Genomic DNA, 20303 nt, shown 5'->3' on the forward strand with positions numbered 1-20303 from the left:
TCGGGCTCCTGACTTGAGACAGGCACATTAAGAATATGGTGTGGATAAACTTTGTTGTAAGGACTCTACTCTCCCTCTCACCTTGGATAGTGGTGTGTGTAAAAGCACATCTTAAGAACAAATTGTCAAAATCAGTGTTGGCTTGATGCATCAGATTGGTACCAAGCACAAAACACAAATAACAGAAAGACAAAGGACACTCGCACAAAGTACCGATCTCACAGTAACTAAGTGATAGTTCAAAGCCTAATTTGAACTAATAAATCAACTAGGTTTTCCAAGACTAAATTGTCAATCAGTAAACCTCCAAGGGATTAAGTGTAAAGATGTTATAAGCATGATCTTGTGCAATTCAAAATATAAGTATCAACAGGCTGTAGTACCCTACTTGTCAAGAAATTGATAGAAATACATGTTAATTACGTATCAGACTACTTTAAACTATAACCAATGTTAGTATGGGTAAAGGCAAGTTCAAATTGATAACCCTCATTTCAGTCAGTTATTCCTAGGTTTGGTATTTTGATTTGACTGTTGTATCTAATTCAGCTTTTGTCCCTATTCTCACATTCCATATCTTTCATCCTACAACAATTTGACTAAAAGATTCCTTGATGTCGGTTTGTATTGATCTGAAAAACAATGCACAACACTCTCTGAGTATAATGATGTTTAACAATTCTTATCATTCATTGATAGCTGTGTTATATAATGTTAATATTTGAAATATTTGTATTTGAATCATGTACAGCTATTGTTTTGTAATTTACATATTGATTTAATCTGTCATGACTGTGTTATCTAGTCTATTCTGTGACATATTGTAGATAGTTCCTTACAGATAATCTTTATTGGAAAAATAATATAAAGAATAGTAAAAACAGATTTTTTATTATTGATTATCTTTACTGGGAAAATGATATAAAGAATAATAAAAAAATTCAAAAAAACATTGATGTCGTAAGATTTGATAGTCATTTTAAGTAGGTGAAGATCCTAACTTTTAGTTTAAAGATAATATATGTTTAGAATTTAGAAGATTCGATTAAAACCTGAAATTGATCTCAAGATAAGAAATGTTGGAAATGATATTTAGATTTACTTTGGGGTTTAGTTATATGTTTTTTCATACAAGTTGTTCTTTTTTTAATTGAAGGCAGAATAAAACTGAATCACATTTTACAAAACTAAAAACTTTTCTAACTTTGTAACTGCCCTGTTTTCCAATTAAACAACTAAGTTGTGCAAATTAAAGCTTTTGTCTTACTTCAATAAAAGTCACAAAAATGTTAACATATACCTTATAGATAGTAGATGCAATCCAGACAATTTCCCTTGTTCACAGTTTTTATAAGTAGACATTTTAAGTTTTTCTGTTACAATTTTTAATCATTTACTTTTGTAGAGTTCCCAGTCACTGTGGCACAGATTGTCAATTTTACTGAATATTTTACCAAAAGAAAGCCTCTTGGTTGATAATGGTAAGTGTTTTACAAGAATAATTCTATAAGGAGAATGAGCATTTTTATGTAGGAGGGGAGAATGAGCATTTTCATGGAGGAGGGGAGAATGAGCATTTTCTTGGAGGATGGGAGAATGAGCATGTTCTTGGAGGAGGGGAGAATGAACATGTTCTTATAGGAGGAGAGAATGAGCATTTTCTTGTAGAAGGGGAGAATGAGCATGTTCTTGCAGGATGGGAGAATGATCATGTTCTTATAGGAAGGGAGAATTAGCATTTTCATATAGGATGGGAGAATTAGCATTTTCTTGTAGGAGAGGAGAATGAGCATTTTCTTTTAAAAGGGGAAAATGAGCATTTTCTTGTAGGAGAGGAGAATGAGCATTTTCATGTGATAGAGGAGAATGAGCACTTGACTATATACTCTATAAAAAATTCACTTGATGGTTTTGGTGGTACATAGTGTTCTTGAAAACCCGCTGGAAAATCACATTTCCATCTTCTCTAAAAATACTTGTCCAATTTAAACCAAAATTGAAAGGAATTATTGCATAGAAGGTTTTTCATAAAAACTCCTCATTCTCTTGTGATTGAATGAAAATTGATTCTGATTGTCCAGATTTAAAAAAAATAAATCCTAAACTTCAGAAGATTGATGATTGTAAGACCCTCTACAAATGATTCTCATGTAGTGTTGATTTCCAATTCATGCATCATTTATAAATCACTTGCAGCTTGAAACTTACTACATACACATTCAATGTTGTGTTTAATATGAAAATAATTCAAATACATTCTAAAAAGATAATATTTGTTTAATATATAATTTTAGATAATTGTTGGATTGATGATTTAAAAGAAGTTCTAAAAGTGGTAGAAGAATCTGATTGGAAACAGGTGATACCTCTGATGGAGGATGTTAGTCTGTGTCAGTTCTCTCCCCTAGCAGAGGTTCATAACAACATAGAATTTTCTGTGAAAAGGAGAGGACAGCTGAATGAAGTTCAGGAGGTATGATCACTGTGTTTAAAGTTCAAAGGTCAAAATGTTTATTCACTTAAGATCCAGATGTATGCAGTTCTTTCCATTCATTAACTTTCGTGTGATTCAGTCAATTGTAAGGTTGTATAGCTATCATTTCTCAATTTAGTACAACACAATTCAGCAACATTCCATCGTCCAGACTTCACAAGTATGCTTGAGCATACAATGTTGGATATATACCACCAAGACAGCAACTTACTAAATGTTGTGACTTTGATGCTGATGAAAATCTTAATAAGGCTCTGATGGGCCAAAAACAAGCAGATGAGTGAGTTGTTACTTATGTAATAGTTCAATACTCTATTCAACTATTCCTGCTGAAGGTCGTGGAATCTCTCTGGGCACACTGGCTCCTTCCATCAATTAAAACAGTTGATATGTATCGATTATCAGGTTGTCTGCATATTGGTTTTGTAAAATATCAGCTGCGAGTCATAATATGAAGCTTTTTGTCGAGTGAGTGCAGCAAACAAGGTCAAAATAGCTTCATATTGTGTCGAGCACCTGATATTTTACAATATATATATATATATGCAGACAACCAGGTAATCGATTTATCGGGTTGTATTTGTGTATTTTGCATGATAGAAACAAGTGTTTTCTGTTTCACAAGCAAACCAGAAGATGACATGATAAGTTCAGGTCAAACTTATCAATGTCGGTTCAATCATTATGACAACGGTGATATGTCCAGGTCAAAGTTATTAAGGCATGGTCAACGTATTTGATGTCACAAAGCCGTGATATGCAATTTTATTAAGACCTGAGCAGAGTGATACAGATAGTGGGACGACCTATACTTTATGATATTAATATGCAGAGAACCTGGTAATTACTACTTATCAAGAAGTAGTCAAACTGTGAGATTATTATGGGTTATAATATCCAGTTTTTGTTATCTCTGAGAAAGTGTTAATCAATGTAAAGGAATTAATAATATTCTGTAAATTAGTATTTGCAAAATTTTAGGACATTTGGAAATATTTGTTAGAGTGACTTCCCTTTGTCCAATAGAAGTGTAAAGAACAATAACCAAACATTTTACAGAACTCAATTTCTTGTTAGGAAAAGATATGTCATTATTTTAATTTGATTACTTACAAGATACAGAGTCACTTATATATTTTCTTGACCAGACATTTCAAGTTTTATGTAAGACAAAAAGGTTTCAACTTTCAAAAGTTTGAGAAGATATTTGGAAACACAAATAAAAAAATTGTACTAACAACTAAATATGTATTTTGTTTACCATACTACATGTACAATTTTCTTTTAGAGATTTCAAAGGAAAAAATAGTAAGTTTCAATTTTATTTTAATATTGCAGACTTTTTTGAGAATTGGTTGTATCAGACAATTTGGTTATTTTCTGTCTGACCTGGACACAATACAGTTTACTTATGAAGAAGCTCAGGGTGTTTTTGTGGGACCATCACAGACCAATCATAGCTCTGGAAACGAAAAAGTTGCCATGCAGAGAGTGGTAAGATTGATATAAAAAATTTCACTTGCAATTGACAAGATGATGTGTAAAAATGTCCTTATTGCCTTATCAAAGATTTACTGTTCTGAAGGTGTTAAGATATGTGTTGATATATATTAGTAAAGAGGGCTTATTCCTTTTGCTTTTGCCTGCTGGGTAATACAACAGATGAACTGGTGGACTGGTTGCCTACTGGGTAATACAGTAAATGAGCTGTAGACTGGTGTGCTGGACTAAAATCCATCTATTTTTGACCTCATAGTACAAGTACAAAAGAACTTTGTAATAAAGTATTTTTGGTGATGAAAATTTTGACATTTCCACTAACAATAACATGTAAAACTGTGGAAATTGTTTTTTAGAATTTAAATGTTAACTTTGAGATATTAAGTAACACTTTTTCTATGGACGTGTTATTAACATTTGAACCTTTTTGATAATTATACAAATGTCAAGATCAACTCACAGTTATTGTTTGAAGGTGGAAAAATTCTTTCTCACCTCCTCTTTTATTACTCAGATTAAACTACAGTTTGTTACGTCTACAAACAAGAAGTGACCTTTTTATACTGATGGTTAAGAATGAATCATTAGGTTATTATTATTTGATTGATTGATTGATTGATTAACGTTGACCAAGACATAGTAATAGTGGTGAAAACATTTCTTCTATTGTTCGTCTCTTTTTGTATATCATTCAATTGATGCAGACCATTTCAAATTTTCTGTAATGGATACCTTATAGAGCAGAAGTTTAACTTTTACAGTTCACCTTCTGTTTCAGCATTTCTTTTTATTGCCAGTTAAAAAAAAAACTTGTTTAGATGTTTTCAGAATAACCAAAGCATTATGTGTACAGTTATCACTGATAAGGCTATCAAATGCTTACAGGTTAAAGGTAAAGGCCACAACAGAAATTGGTAGACCAAAATTTTGGTTTCCATATGATATTTTTTAGCCATATGTCTAACCTTCACCAAACTAAGCTTAAGAACAAAATTCCTATTGACACAGTACCTGTATATTGACGGAAATTTTGACAATCTGATTGGTGACGGCCTTTGATGAAATAGAACCCATTTGATTTTTAGAGCTCTTTGGTCAAAGGTCAAGGCCATAGCAGCAAATAATAGACTGAAATTTGGGCAATTTTTACTTGTCCATCTTTTGACATAAATTGTAGGCAGACTTTACAGTCGTTGTCACCAAAGAAAAAAGAAAACAGTATCACCAATCAATCAATTGTGTGTGCATAAGGGAATTAAGTACAAAAAAAAAACCTCATGATTTTGTTGCAGAAAATGGTGTTAATATTTAATAAGGTTCATTAGGCAGTGAACAGTACAGGCTCTTATTAGCCTTTTTACGCATTTGTTTTTTTTCTATTTGTATCGTTTTATCCAAAGCTGTACATGTAATTGTTTTTGAAGAGTAGGTAGCTATGCTATACTAATGATTGTTGATGAATGTTTTAATTAGCAACCTGTATCAAGTTTAAGTAGCAAGCAAGTAGAAAGCAATATGGTATTAGTCTACAATCCACAGCTCTTTTGTCTTTAATTTTAATCACTTTATTAGTTTTTTTCATTTCTGTTTGACAGTGTTTACTTATATATTTTATCATATAGTCCCTAAATAAAAATCTTATATCACCTGCCAAAAGATGTCCATTGCCTTTCCTTTAGTCTGAAAGCTCTTCACTTTTTTTATCTAGATATAAAAAAGGCTCCTTCTCAAACAATTACATAGAAACGGTTCTTTATTTCTGATTGGTCAACCAATATAGCTGTCATGGGAAATATGTAAAAAGTCTAGCTTTTTGAAAAAGCTACTCAAAAGCTTCACCAATTCAAACCAAATATTTTAAGAAAATTCCTAACTTTTATGTTGTTTTTTTGAAACTGACTAAATGATATTAATTAGGTACTGACTAAGGTTCTTCCTTAAATTGTTACTGACTAAAAGCTGTAATCTATGTACTAACTTAGTGTTATTGCTAAGGTAATATATGGCGGCAAGTAATGACTAAAGGTTCTTACTTAGGTCATGACTAATAATTGTGACTTAAGTACTGACAAAAAGATGTGGACTAGGTACTGACTAAGTGGTGTTGCTTAGGTAATATATGACTAAATGTTTTTAATCATATGGATCACCTAGATCTATATTCTGGTTTGAGGATTGTAAATTTAAGTTCTGATTTGTCAACTTATATGACAGTTATTAAGAGACTTTGTGTTACATTTTAACCTGGGAAAATTTGCAGAAGTTTTTTGAGAACTATTATAGTATTTGAAATTGCATTTGACAAGAATGTTCTTGGATTATTAACATAAAACAATGATTTGAATGCTGATTGGCCAACCAGTATGACTTCAAGGAGGGGACTTGGTATTACATGATATGATTCTTTTTAAGAATTTATAAACTGGGCTATTCCTAATAAAGTATGGTAATTCTTTAGAAGATTTATTTTGCAAGTATAGATTCATTGATTATAACAGGCCAATAATTTGTCTATCAGAGTAAATGTTTAACTACAGGGTACTTTTTGAAAATGAAAAAAGTATACAAGAGGTGAATACAGGGTCATTTGAATAGCTAGTTAAGATTTGTGTTTCTGCATATATAGACAGTTTCAAGTGTGTTGTATGATTGATATACATTTTTAAACATTAATTGAAATCATTGTGTTAGGTAAACTTTTTTAAAAGTCTCTGCAACTATCAATAAATATGGCTAACAAATTTACAAAAATTGAGTAGCATAAAGTTTTTTCCAACACTTCTAGAAATAAAGAAAACAATAGTTTGTTGTAAATGTTGAATCTGTTTACATTGTCAAACTGTATGCAAAAACTGTGAACTACCAAGAAACCAAACAATCAAACATTATGACTGGATTGACCTTGAACTCCTAGAAGCAGGAAGTTTTTGCTTATAATGATAAAAAAATAATAAATGCATTTTTAAAGAGACACATAGTGTCCCAGAAGAGTTAAGCATTTTCAAACAATGATAAACAAATAATAAATGTATATTATAAGAGACACATAAATGAAAGAATTGAATTAAACATTTTTAAACCTAATGTGTCTGAAATTGAACATGGAGATTTGTAATATTGCTGATGTGCAAAAGTTTATAAGTAGTGATATGTTTTCTGCAATAGAGTTCGGTAAGATTTGGAATTCTTCAGTAATAGAGGTCTTTAGGGTTGTAGGAGTTAGTATTTATCATTGGATCACCAAGATCTATATTCTACTTTCAACTGCATTTATTCAAATATTTTAAAGAGACAGCAGTAATCAATTCATTGGTATCAATAAACCAGTCTGTTTGTCTGCTTATAACAATATCTGATCCACAACGAAAAACAAATTATCATTAAATATAAAATTGTTAATCAAATATTATTAAATGAAAACAGCTAGTTAAATATCAAACAGCATTCATTGTTAAAAATCCAAATAATATAAGACCATGAATATAGCTCTAACAATTATACATATTGATTAGTTTAAGGTTTAATTTATTGGTTGTACACACAAATTATTAAAAACTGATATATGCAATCTAAAACAAATTGGTTTTTGTGGTTTAAATATATCCACTTTACTTTGATGTACCAATAATTGAAAAACCATGTAAATGAGGTTTGCCATTATGTGAAACCTAGAAACCACCATTCATCAGTATCTAATAATGCAAATCTGACCTTTATCCTTGTCTATTTTCCCCCTGCCTATTTGGGCCAAACAGCATGGCATATAGATTTCAACATTGTCTGTCTGTGTATACCCCCTTAATATTTGTGTTTAGGTCAATATATCAGAAGTCTTTAATAATACATGTATTTAATTTTTACTGTCTTTTTGTATAGTGCAAAGTGCAGTAAGATTTTGATAACTGTGACCTACATTTCAAGGTTCAGTGACTTTGATTAAGTTTCATGTATAGATTTGTTTCTTAGGAATATATCATCATATTCACCACTATTGTCCTTTTGTACAATACAACACAAAAGCAATACAAAAAATTTGTGATATAAAACCGCCAGAGAACAGTACTTTTATTGCCGTCCTTCATCATGAATGTTTTTACAAGCTCTCAGCAATGAGTCACATGAAAACTCTGTAAACTTCCTGGTAAAAGTAGTTTTACCTGCTTGATATTGGGTATATCTTGTTAAAGCATGTTTTATTTTAATTGATTAATAATGCAAACAATGAAATATTGAAGCAATGAAGACCTTGTTAAACAGGTGCCCTTTATTTATCTGTCCATTTGTAGCTAGATATGAGACTGCAAGAACCAATAAAAAGCACTTAAAAATGCTTTATATAAATTTTGGTAAATATGTGATATTTTATTTATTTCCTGAATATTCAGGCATCAAAATATCCAATCAATAAACAAGATATTTGTTTTGTTTAAAGATTATCTATAATTAAGCAAACCAATGAGGACTTTACACAGTGATGCAGGTTTTATTTACATTTAGCTTGCATGTGACTACTTTACTTTGTCCTGTACTCTGAAGTCCGAGGCCGGAGAAACGTGACAAACACTTGGAGTTGATGTATACCTTACAGTCATACCCTGTTATTGACTTAATGATAGTCTCAAGTAATTTATCAATAGACAATATTGACTGAAGATATCGTTATAACACATTTCTGGTCAAGTAGTTATTGATAATCGGCAAATCTATTTTTGTACTTGAGTGTCACATGAGTATCGTAATATAAATATTGAAACAAGCCGTACTCATTAAACACTTCATGTCAGGTGCCTTTAAAACTATTTTTTTATGATGACAATAACACTGGTTGGAAATTACATATATTTTAGTTTCCATATCCGTATGCTATTTTTGCATGGTAAAACCTGTACGATTTGAAGTGTATTTGTTTCTGTATGATAACAGACACTTGATTAGCTGGAATTGCGATACTTGAAAAGTTCAAATGGCTTTAATGATTTGAAATATTCTTTGTCATATGTTCTCAGCATTTCTTAGTAATTATAAATCTTAAAAAACTGTCAATCATTCAGTATAATTGGAAAAAATAATGATATTTTGAAAATTGTGCATTCTTATCCAATTTCGATGTTTAAATTCTATAAAAGAACAGATCATTTCCAGGTTTTATTTATTCATTATACTACAAAAATTGATTTACTTTTTATGCATGTATAATTAAGTTTTAATTGGTATTATTGATTTTGATATATCTACCAGTAATAGCAACAAGGCAGAAAACATATTTCCATATTAACAGACACAAACCCAGGATTTGATGTGGGGAGGGGTTGGGGTGGGGGCTTCTGAGAATGAACTTTTTGATGTTGTAATTTTACCTTTAAATATCAATTTTTTGTTGTTTTTTTAGGGTTGGGGCGTGCTAGGCACTTCCCTGTCTGAATTGGTTTACGATTAAGGCTATGTATATTTCTGTATAATAAGAGGCAAAGGTAGTTTACTCCAAAGCTTGTAAATCCTCTTTGAAAACTCAAACTAAGAGAAAAAGCGAGGGAATCACATGAACTCTAAACTGAGACAGACTGCAGGTTGGGTCAATAGGGTAAAAGTTCTTTATGAACGAGAAACTATTTCAACTTCATTGGTTAAATTCTTCAGTATTGAATGATAATATGGTAGACAACTGATACCTTGAAAAAATGTTGGCTTATGTTCTTCATTAATAGTATTATTTGATAGAGTGACCCAATTTGGCCATTAGTATTGTTCGATAGTGTGACCCAATTTAGCCATTAACTCCATTTACTCATATTTAATGAGATAATTCACACAATCAAATATAGTGTGTTGTAACTTGTATTTGCATGTTTGGACAGAAATTGTTCAATTCTTAGAACACTTTATATAAACAGTACATTTAAATTGGGATTAAAATGAGAGCGAAGTGACAGCGGAACTTTACATACTTAATAATCAATACATGTGTTTAAGATAGATAAAAAAAAGTCTCTCATCTTCCTTCCTTTTTACAGGAAATAATAAAAGTGTTTGTCACTGTATGACGTTGTGAAAATAGTTATCTTTAGGTGAAAAATTATGTGAACGGGATTAAGGTTGAGTGGGATCAGACATACCATTTGTTTTTAAGGAGTATAAGTGAACAGCATCCCTAAATGTTCTTCCGGTATTGATGTTATCTATAGACCAACTTACATACTTCTAGGTTTTGGATGACACGAGCTAGCTTTCTGGCATAGGTCTCTATGACATTAACCCTTTCCCTTTCACACCGGTACAGCTTACCGGTGAAGCAAATTTTAAGATATTTTTTGGGCATTTAGTCTTGTTCCATCGTCATTTGCTGACGTACAGATATGGTTAAGGGCTCAAATCAATCCTCAGGATACCAGCAATATGATTGAATGTGCATCAAACTTCTATCATTATCAGTTCATAGTCAATTCGCCTCTTACTGACATGTATTTATTCTGTAAAAACCGTTTTTTTTCTTCGAATTTTTAAGAATATTTTCAAAAAGAAGTGCATAGAAAACTATCCTTTTTGGGGGAATTATGACTTTTTTCAATAACTGTGCAGTGAGTTTTTGAAGAATGGTATTAAAATAATAGTTCTAACTTGTACACTAGTTAAAAATGTAATTTCTAGTGTACCAGCGCAAACACAAACTTGCAATGCGCTAAAAATCCGTAGTCCTTTCTTAAAGATTTTATCGTAAAAGAGATAAAAATCACTGAAATGTCCTGAATTTTTTTAGCAAAGTAGAAATAGATGTAACAAAACATGGTTTCGTAAGTGTTTGGGTATGATAAAGTTGAAAACACTTTTGTTTAAATGAAGGAAAATGTATATGTCAATGGAAACAAGACAGATTAAGAACTGGATTCCTGCTATATTTGCGCAAAAAACCATGCATTTGGCCATTTGGCATCAAAAATATATTATCTGAACACATAATTTCTAATAGAAAACAAGCTGGGTGAGGATCTTCATATGTTTTTTTTTTCACGTCTTGAGTAGTAGACTTAAGTACTTAAATTTCAATATATTCCTAACGATGCCAGTGGTGCAGGGGAATGCTGAACAAACCCAAGGCGGAAAGATCGCGTGTTCGATTCTCACTGCCGGAGGTTGAAAAATTATTTCCTATATTAAATGTAACTTAACTTAACTTTACTTTCAATTTCAAAAAGAAAAACCAACGAAATACTTATGTTTGTTTTTAAAAGAATGTGTGTGCCAAATTGCCCCCCCCCTTTTGCCCTCATTTACTTCCTCGGGTTCGGTCCAGGGTACGCCACATCAAGTTATCATTAGTAATTAAATGAATTTTCCCTTAGAAAAAAAAAATCTAGGTTACTGCTTGACTGAAATCGATTTAGACAAAAAACTAGTGTCCGAGTTTGAAATTGGACGAAAAGAGCGTCTGAAATCAGTTATTTTGAATGTTACGGACATCGAGATTTCAAGGCATATAGCACGCATTTCCTCTTTTAATACCAATATGATAACTTGTATGTCTTTAACAGACTTGGGGCATTGTGTTTCCACCAAAACCTTACCCTATTAGCGCAACAATATGTCTCTACACGACTTTTGTCCAAAGGATTTCGTATTTTTTCACATTTTCTACAAAAGTCACGTGACATTTCGAAACATCCCACGTGACCAAAAAAGGACGAATTATCTTTAAACGTAATTTTCTGAAATATTTGATCAATTATCTTTCATATGAGCCCAACATGGCATGTGCATGACCATTGGTGCGAATGCAGTATTCAATTGAACTTTGATAGTGTCTTTTCGATAAGTAAAGGTCTAAAATGCCTGAAAGGGAAAGGGTTAAGCCAATTAACCCTTTCCCTTTCACACCGGTACAGCTTACCGGTGAAGCAAATTTTAAGATATTTTTTGGGCATTTAGTCTTGTTCCATCGTCATTTGCTGACGTACAGATATGGTTAAGGGCTCAAATCAATCCTCAGGATACCAGCAATATGATTGAATGTGCATCAAACTTCTATCATTATCAGTTCATAGTCAATTCGCCTCTTACTGACATGTATTTATTCTGTAAAAACCGTTTTTTTTCTTCGAATTTTTAAGAATATTTTCAAAAAGAAGTGCATAGAAAACTATCCTTTTTGGGGGAATTATGACTTTTTTCAATAACTGTGCAGTGAGTTTTTGAAGAATGGTATTAAAATAATAGTTCTAACTTGTACACTAGTTAAAAATGTAATTTCTAGTGTACCAGCGCAAACACAAACTTGCAATGCGCTAAAAATCCGTAGTCCTTTCTTAAAGATTTTATCGTAAAAGAGATAAAAATCACTGAAATGTCCTGAATTTTTTTAGCAAAGTAGAAATAGATGTAACAAAACATGGTTTCGTAAGTGTTTGGGTATGATAAAGTTGAAAACACTTTTGTTTAAATGAAGGAAAATGTATATGTCAATGGAAACAAGACAGATTAAGAACTGGATTCCTGCTATATTTGCGCAAAAAACCATGCATTTGGCCATTTGGCATCAAAAATATATTATCTGAACACATAATTTCTAATAGAAAACAAGCTGGGTGAGGATCTTCATATGTTTTTTTTTTCACGTCTTGAGTAGTAGACTTAAGTACTTAAATTTCAATATATTCCTAACGATGCCAGTGGTGCAGGGGAATGCTGAACAAACCCAAGGCGGAAAGATCGCGTGTTCGATTCTCACTGCCGGAGGTTGAAAAATTATTTCCTATATTAAATGTAACTTAACTTAACTTTACTTTCAATTTCAAAAAGAAAAACCAACGAAATACTTATGTTTGTTTTTAAAAGAATGTGTGTGCCAAATTGCCCCCCCCCCCTTTTGCCCTCATTTACTTCCTCGGGTTCGGTCCAGGGTACGCCACATCAAGTTATCATTAGTAATTAAATGAATTTTCCCTTAGAAAAAAAAAATCTAGGTTACTGCTTGACTGAAATCGATTTAGACAAAAAACTAGTGTCCGAGTTTGAAATTGGACGAAAAGAGCGTCTGAAATCAGTTATTTTGAATGTTACGGACATCGAGATTTCAAGGCATATAGCACGCATTTCCTCTTTTAATACCAATATGATAACTTGTATGTCTTTAACAGACTTGGGGCATTGTGTTTCCACCAAAACCTTACCCTATTAGCGCAACAATATGTCTCTACACGACTTTTGTCCCAAGGATTTCGTATTTTTTCACATTTTCTCCAAAAGTCACGTGACATTTCGAAACATCCCACGTGACCAAAAAAGGATGAATTATCTTTAAACGTAATTTTCTGAAATATTTGATCAATTATCTTTCATATGAGCCCAACATGGCATGTGCATGACCATTGGTGCGAATGCAGTATTCAATTGAACTTTGATAGTGTCTTTTCGATAAGTAAAGGTCTAAAATGCCTGAAAGGGAAAGGGTTAAGCATGCTGTTTCAGTTTTTTTAAAGCTTGTTTTATTTTTGCAGTCAGAACAATTGGATATGATTTACTGAAATATACCCAGTAATAGGTCCGAGTACACAGTTATTTCGTAGTGCATTTCTTTTAGACAATAAATGAAAATTAAAAAAATCCCACCTGCGCTTTCTCAATAATATTTTTACAGTGTGTTGTACTACTTTTGGGACAAATTATATCAAAATTATAGAAAACTTCATCGGCTCTAACTCAAAATATGGACAATTTCATGTTAAGGGGGTCTTCAAATCTTTTGACAGCTTCCGAAGTGCTAATTTTTAACATTTTTCAACTGGACCAAATCACTACTTTACTTTAAAATTCATGACCCAAATTTTTTTACAGTGTCATTTCACCACCCTACTTACTATTTGAGTCATAAAACATGGAGAAATAAATTTGGAAGGGGTATAAAAAAAATCGACAAGTAACACACTGTCCACACTAGGGACTATATTCGTGGACAACGAAAATCAAAGGACGATAACTGTGTACCCGGACCTAATAGGGTAGAAAAAGTTGACCAATCTTAATGAAACTTGGTATGACCAAAGCTTATTAAATTATAAGACTGCTTACAAAGTTTCATGGCAATAGGATATATATTATAGACAATATGACTAATTCTATATTCAACTTTGCGTGTTAAATTTAGACGTTAAAATTGAAAATTTTCAACTATCAACATTTGGGGCTTAAAAAATTAAAATATTGCAAAAAAATACTTTTGAAATGCCTTAATATATAATATATTATGTATTAAAAGCAATAGAGTACTCATTTGATTTATCAGACTTATCATAATTATTAAAAAGTCAAATTTATATGAGCCTGTGGCTAAAAATGGAGGTTTTCCAATGAAGGGGGGCCTTACATGAAGATGTAATATTTTCCATCAATTTTAAATTTGTAAAGCTTTTTGGTTATAAATAATCCTTACATATGTATTTAATGTACTTTAAATGGAAAGAAAACTTACAAATAACATATCACATCAGTTTAAAAGGGTCTTAGGCCAAGTAAGACTGAAAATAATTTAGGGTCAATTTAGGCCGTATCACATATTTACATTTAAAAATGCATATTGAAGCTATAGGAAATAAAATTTTGTGTCTTTTCTATCATTTCTATACTCAGGTGACATGATACAATAAATCCGAGCACAAAAAGACTCTTGCATTCAACTTTTTTTGCAGACAGTATGGTCTGATACAAAGATTTTTCACTTTTTAGTGAAAAACATGCATGCAATTTTAGTCTCAACAGGCTTATATTTGAACCACTTGCTATCCTATGGAAGAAAAGAAAGATATTATGTGACATAAAACAGGTACAAAAGACATTGTTAAGTGCTTTTTATACAAATTTAGTGAGGTCTTTATAATGGACTTCAACTTTTGTGTTCCAAGCTCCTCACATTTAACTTGATCCAAACAGGGTGTTAGACAAGGATCATATATACAACACATTTTGCACATATTGTCCGAGATAATCTTCTTTTCTGTAAATTCAGAGTTCACAAATGAGTAATACAACTGGATTGAAGCATAGAAACACAAATATTGACACATAAAAACCTGTCAGATAGAAAGCCAGAATGCCACTTATGCATCAAAATTGAAAAAGCTATGAAATGCTTATTTTGACCATAAAATGCCTAAATTGGTTATTTTTGCAGAAATTCTATCAAATAAAAGTTTAAATCCTTTAGTTTTATGCTATTTGATAAATTGACACCATCAAATCATTCAGGGAAGTTGCCAAAGTACAGATTCTATATTTCCTGATTTCACCTCTTAGGTCCGAGTACACAGTTATTTCGTAGTGCATTTCTTTTAGACAATAAATGAAAATTAAAAATATCCCACCTGCGCTTTCTCAATAATATTTTTACAGTGTGTTGTACTACTTTTGGGACAAATTATATCAAAATTATAGAAAACTTCATCGGCTCTAACTCAAAATATGGACAATTTCATGTTAAGGGGGTCTTCAAATCTTTTGACAGCTTCCGAAGTGCTAATTTTTAACATTTTTCAACTGGACCAAATCACTACTTTACTTTAAAATTCATGACCCAAATTTTTTTACAGTGTCATTTCACCCCCCTACTTACTATTTGAGTCATTAAACATGGAGAAATAAATTTGGAAGGGGTATAAAAAAAATCGACAAGTAACACACTGTCCACACTAGGGACTATATTCGTGGACAACGAAAATCAAAGGACGATAACTGTGTACCCGGACCAATAAAAAGATTGGAAGTACATCCAGGCTTTATCAGGGTTTTAAATTGCATTTTTCAAAGGATGGAGATTTTTATTTTGAGGTCAAAGGTCATGGTCATTTAAAGAAGAATAAAAGGAAATAATTGCACATAGAGATTGAGTTTACAATCAAGCTTCATCAAACTCAGTAAAATGTTTGATTGTTGAAAGATAATAGACTTCAATTTCAAGTATGTTATCTATTTTTAGTACATAATTGTTAAGTGGTCATTGTATTGAAATTGACATTTAAAACATATGCTGTTATGAGTGGGTTATTATCCATGGTAGTGTCTTATCCTTTTCATTTTTGAAATACATGTGTCAGTGACAGTATGCCTATTATATATCCTCAAGGGAGGATCACTCAGTCTATCATACTGATTTTTCACTCTTTAGTTGAAATCTGATCAGCAGTTAATACAAGTCTTATGGTTAGTTAGAATGTAAGGTTTTGACAACTGTTTTTGTTAGGCACATTATTTCCAATATTTTCTTTGTGCTAAACTGTAGGTTGTTTTTTTTGCTTTATTTTCTTAAAATTGTACATAGATCTTACTATTTTCTATTTTTAATTAAAAAAACCTTTTTTTGTCAGTTTTATCACAGAAAGGTATGCAATGCAGGAGTAGTGGCTGTTTTAATGTGGTGGTTGAAATAGTTGAAACAAGTCACAAATTTTATGCATCTGTCTACTCTTTCTCACAGACTAATTATACCCCACGCAACAAGTTGCAGAGGGTATAATGTTTTTGACCCGTCTGTCCGTCCGTCCATCAGTCTGTCAGTCCGTCAGTCCGTCACTCCTGTTTCTTGTTATCGCAACTCAATTTTTTTTCTAGGAGTTACGCCCCTTTGAACTTATTTACTTTAATGTACTACTGCAACAGTTTGTCATCGCAACTCCTCTCAAACCACACAACAGAATTTCATGAAACCTTTTCAGATAATAAGGACATACTACATAGATGTGCATATCGACAGGAAATTACGATTCAATTTTTTTTCTAGGAGTTACGCCCCTTTGAACTTATTTGCCCAATATACTACTGCAACCTTTTGTCATCGCAACTCCTCTCACACCACACAACAGAATTTCATGAAACCTTTTCAGATAATAAGGACATATTACGTAGATGTGCATATCGACATGAAATTACGATTCAATTTTTTTTCCAGGAGTAACGCCCCTTTGAACTTATTTGCCCAATATACTACTGCAACCTTTTGTCATCGCAACTCCTCTCAAACCACACAACAGAATTTCATGAAACCTTTTCAGATAATAAGGACATACTACGTAGATGTGCATATCGACAGGAAATTACGATTCAATTTTTTTTCCAGGAGTTACGCCCCTTTGAACTTATTTGCCCAATATACTACTGCAACCTTTTGTCATCGTCACTCCTCTCAAACCACACAACAGAATTTCATGAAACTGTGTAGATAATAAGGACATACTATGTAGATGTGCATATTGACAGGAAATTATGATTCAATTTTTTTTTCTGATACAATTTTTTATTCTTACACTTATTTTATTCCTCCAATGACGACGTTGGGTATGTGAGCGTGCTCACTAAGGTTCTTTCATTAAAGGAATGGTATGATTTTAACAGATTTCCATTATTAACATTTGACCAGTCTTTTCTACTGGTATTTTGACCCCCCTCATTCTTCTGAAAACCTATGGTCAGATGGCATTACCCATGAAATGATATTTCATGCAGACTACCTGTTGTTGATCCAAATATGCCTAACTTTCTGACGTAATCACATGACTGAAATGACTAAAAAAAAACAGAACTTCCATATTAACACACCACCTTGGTATTCTTGTGGAAGTGTGCTCGTCTTGAGTGAGGTAGGTCGGGGAATTAGAGCTAAGACTGGTCAGAATAATGTGTCTTAGTAGGGTGACATGCTTTCCTGTTGACTGGTACCTTGTAAACCAGAACGTTAAAAATCTAGCTCAGCCTGTAGGTCTAGTATAAAAACAGGGTTCATATTGATATCACATTAACATGTTCTTGTCCTGAATAAGCATTTAATTTGCCGCTGGATGTAAAATATCATCATTCATATTAACAACTACAATTCAGGTCATGATAATCTGTAGGCTTTTATTGTACTGGGTTTTTGCTTTATATTTTTCTAAAAATGCAGAAGTGAACTATTTATTTCTGACTCATCCATATTTAAAGCCGCAGCAAAATATTGTAGGATATTTTAGTTTAAGGATTCATATTCATATTTCTGTATTCTGATTTTTTGGAATGCACAGAATCCACAAAAGTACTTTTGTAATCTGATTATCATGTGGAAAGCTCAGAATCCACACAAGTAATTCTGAAATCCGACTAATATGTGGAGTGCACAGGATCCACAGAAGTACTCCTGCAATCTGATTGTTATGTGGAATGCACAGAATCCACAAAAGTACCTCTGTAATCTGATTATCATGTGGAAAGTTCAGAATACACAAAAGTAATTCTGAATTCCAACTAACATGTGGAATTCACACAATCCACAATAGTATTCTGCAATCTGATTTTTATGTGCATGGATTCCACTGATCCACACAAGTACTTCTGTAATCTAATTTGCATTTGGAGATCTCTGAATCTACTCATGTATTTCTGTAATCTGATTGTCATGTGGATTCCCACGAATCAACACAAGTACTTCTATGTCATCAAGTGGATTCTCTCACATAATGTGGATTCTGAAGAATCCACACAAGTATTTCTGTAATCTAACACAAGTTCTACTGTAGTTGGATTCCTCAAAATCCAAACAAGTATTTCTGTTATCTGGTTATCATTGACAATGTTTGGTCATATTGAAGAAATGTAAATTTTATTCCTAAACAAAGACAAAGAGGATGAATTATTATCAAGTCTCTTGGTATTTTGTCATATTCTCCGATAAAGGAAATAATTTATAATAGCATATTTCAAGAGATTTGTTAAGAGCAATTTGTTTTAAACAATGTTTCCTCAAATAGACAGAACTTTATATTTCATGAAAATTAGATTGTGCAAGGAAACAAAAAACTTTCAAGATAATTGAGTTCTTCGAGAAGTAGACATAATTATAGACTAAAGTTTCCATTAACTTGAAGGATTCGCACTGTTAATTTGGTTTCCTATTTAATTGCAATTGAATATTACTGAAGACAATGAATGCTTTCGAAACCCACTTGTATAATCTTCTAAATGTTAAATTCTTGTCAAAATATTGGATTGTTCCTAAATCTGTTTGCATATTGATAACTAAAGAATTTCAAGATCTTATCGATTTATGTCTTAATAAAAATCTTCCTGCAAATATTTACTTAAGAGACAAACATATCACACAATATTCCTATACAGTTGGAGTGTTTAAATTATCAAGTGGTATTACTGAAGCTTCGAGAGCACTAGCCTTAGTTTCAACGTAATCTTTTATATTCAATTCATAATTTATATTTGTACAAAGGGAATTCGTCAATATTTTGATCGATATCTCAACCCTTCAGGGAGATATTTTGGTTCTCAAGATGACATCTTTTAGTTCAAACAACTGTACTAATATTGATATACTGTATAGTTATGGAAGTTGTGGAGATAAAGCACAGATAGTTGGATTTTGTCTCAATACGCCATCGTCAATTTGTAAGCTATTTTCTTTTCTCTAGTAAACACTCATAGGCAGTGCTAAGCAGATTTACTATGTACTGGAATGTAACGGAACCTAGGCTATTTACACAAGACATAAGAGTCTTAACCATCAAATCATGGCAGGCTTTTACACTGAGTAAATCATTTTTGTCATGCTAGCAGCCAAGTTATTTTCAATTGTGCCATACAAACACAAATGAAAAATGGATCAAAGCAGGGGACCAAACTCTTGAGACCTTCGTAGCAATATGATCCTAACGCTAATCTCTCAAGTTTTCAATTATTGAAGGCTATTTACTCAACAAATTTTATCTATTTATGTTATGGTTAACTATGTTGACTGAGACATTAAGTCAACATTTGGTCTTTTGTTCACTTAAATACTCCATATATGGAATACTTTGTCTGAAGAATGTGTGGGTCAACACTAGTGCCCAATGTAGACCATAAATTACTGCAATTTGATAAACCCCCGCTAGATTGAAAATTGACGGGAAAAGAGTGAAGAGATCGCTTGTCAATAGATTTAATCAAAGTGGCTCCTGTTTTGAAGTGTACAGATTCAGAAAATGAAACTTGAATCTCCAAGGATTTACAACAATAACAGTAATATTATGAAATTGTCGTGGGGGATCATGATACCATTTTTATCAGAATACAACTAATAATATTGGCAACATGCCTTGGGGGAAATTTCTCATATAATATAGTTGATAGTATTGTCGAAATGTCTTGGGAAATTTTATTCCAATTTTTTGCAGGATGATGTTTAGTGAGATATCAGCTGTTGTTTATTATTTCCCTATTTGGTGTCTTGTTTCACATACTTGTGTTACTACTGGTTAATGTGTTGTAGATTTGCATGTCTGAAATAATTTATCTTTTGTTTTCATAT

At 32.1% G+C, this 20303-nt stretch overlaps 1 protein-coding gene across 1 annotated transcript in view; it reads left to right on the top strand.

The window, feature by feature from the left end:
* LOC127734471 (nonsense-mediated mRNA decay factor SMG5-like) overlaps window positions 1-20303 on the top strand; it is a 99803-nt gene that overhangs the window by 37438 nt on the left and 42062 nt on the right. The window contains exons 18-20 of the mRNA XM_052244356.1: window positions 1406-1481; window positions 2295-2473; window positions 3833-3988. Of these exons, the coding sequence (XP_052100316.1) occupies window positions 1406-1481; window positions 2295-2473; window positions 3833-3988 (411 nt within the window). The remainder of the gene's footprint in view (window positions 1-1405; window positions 1482-2294; window positions 2474-3832; window positions 3989-20303) is intronic.

This window comes from Mytilus californianus, unplaced genomic scaffold (genome assembly GCF_021869535.1).
Source record: "Mytilus californianus isolate M0D057914Y unplaced genomic scaffold, xbMytCali1.0.p SCAF_3, whole genome shotgun sequence".
NCBI classification, from domain to species: Eukaryota; Metazoa; Mollusca; class Bivalvia; order Mytilida; family Mytilidae; genus Mytilus; species Mytilus californianus.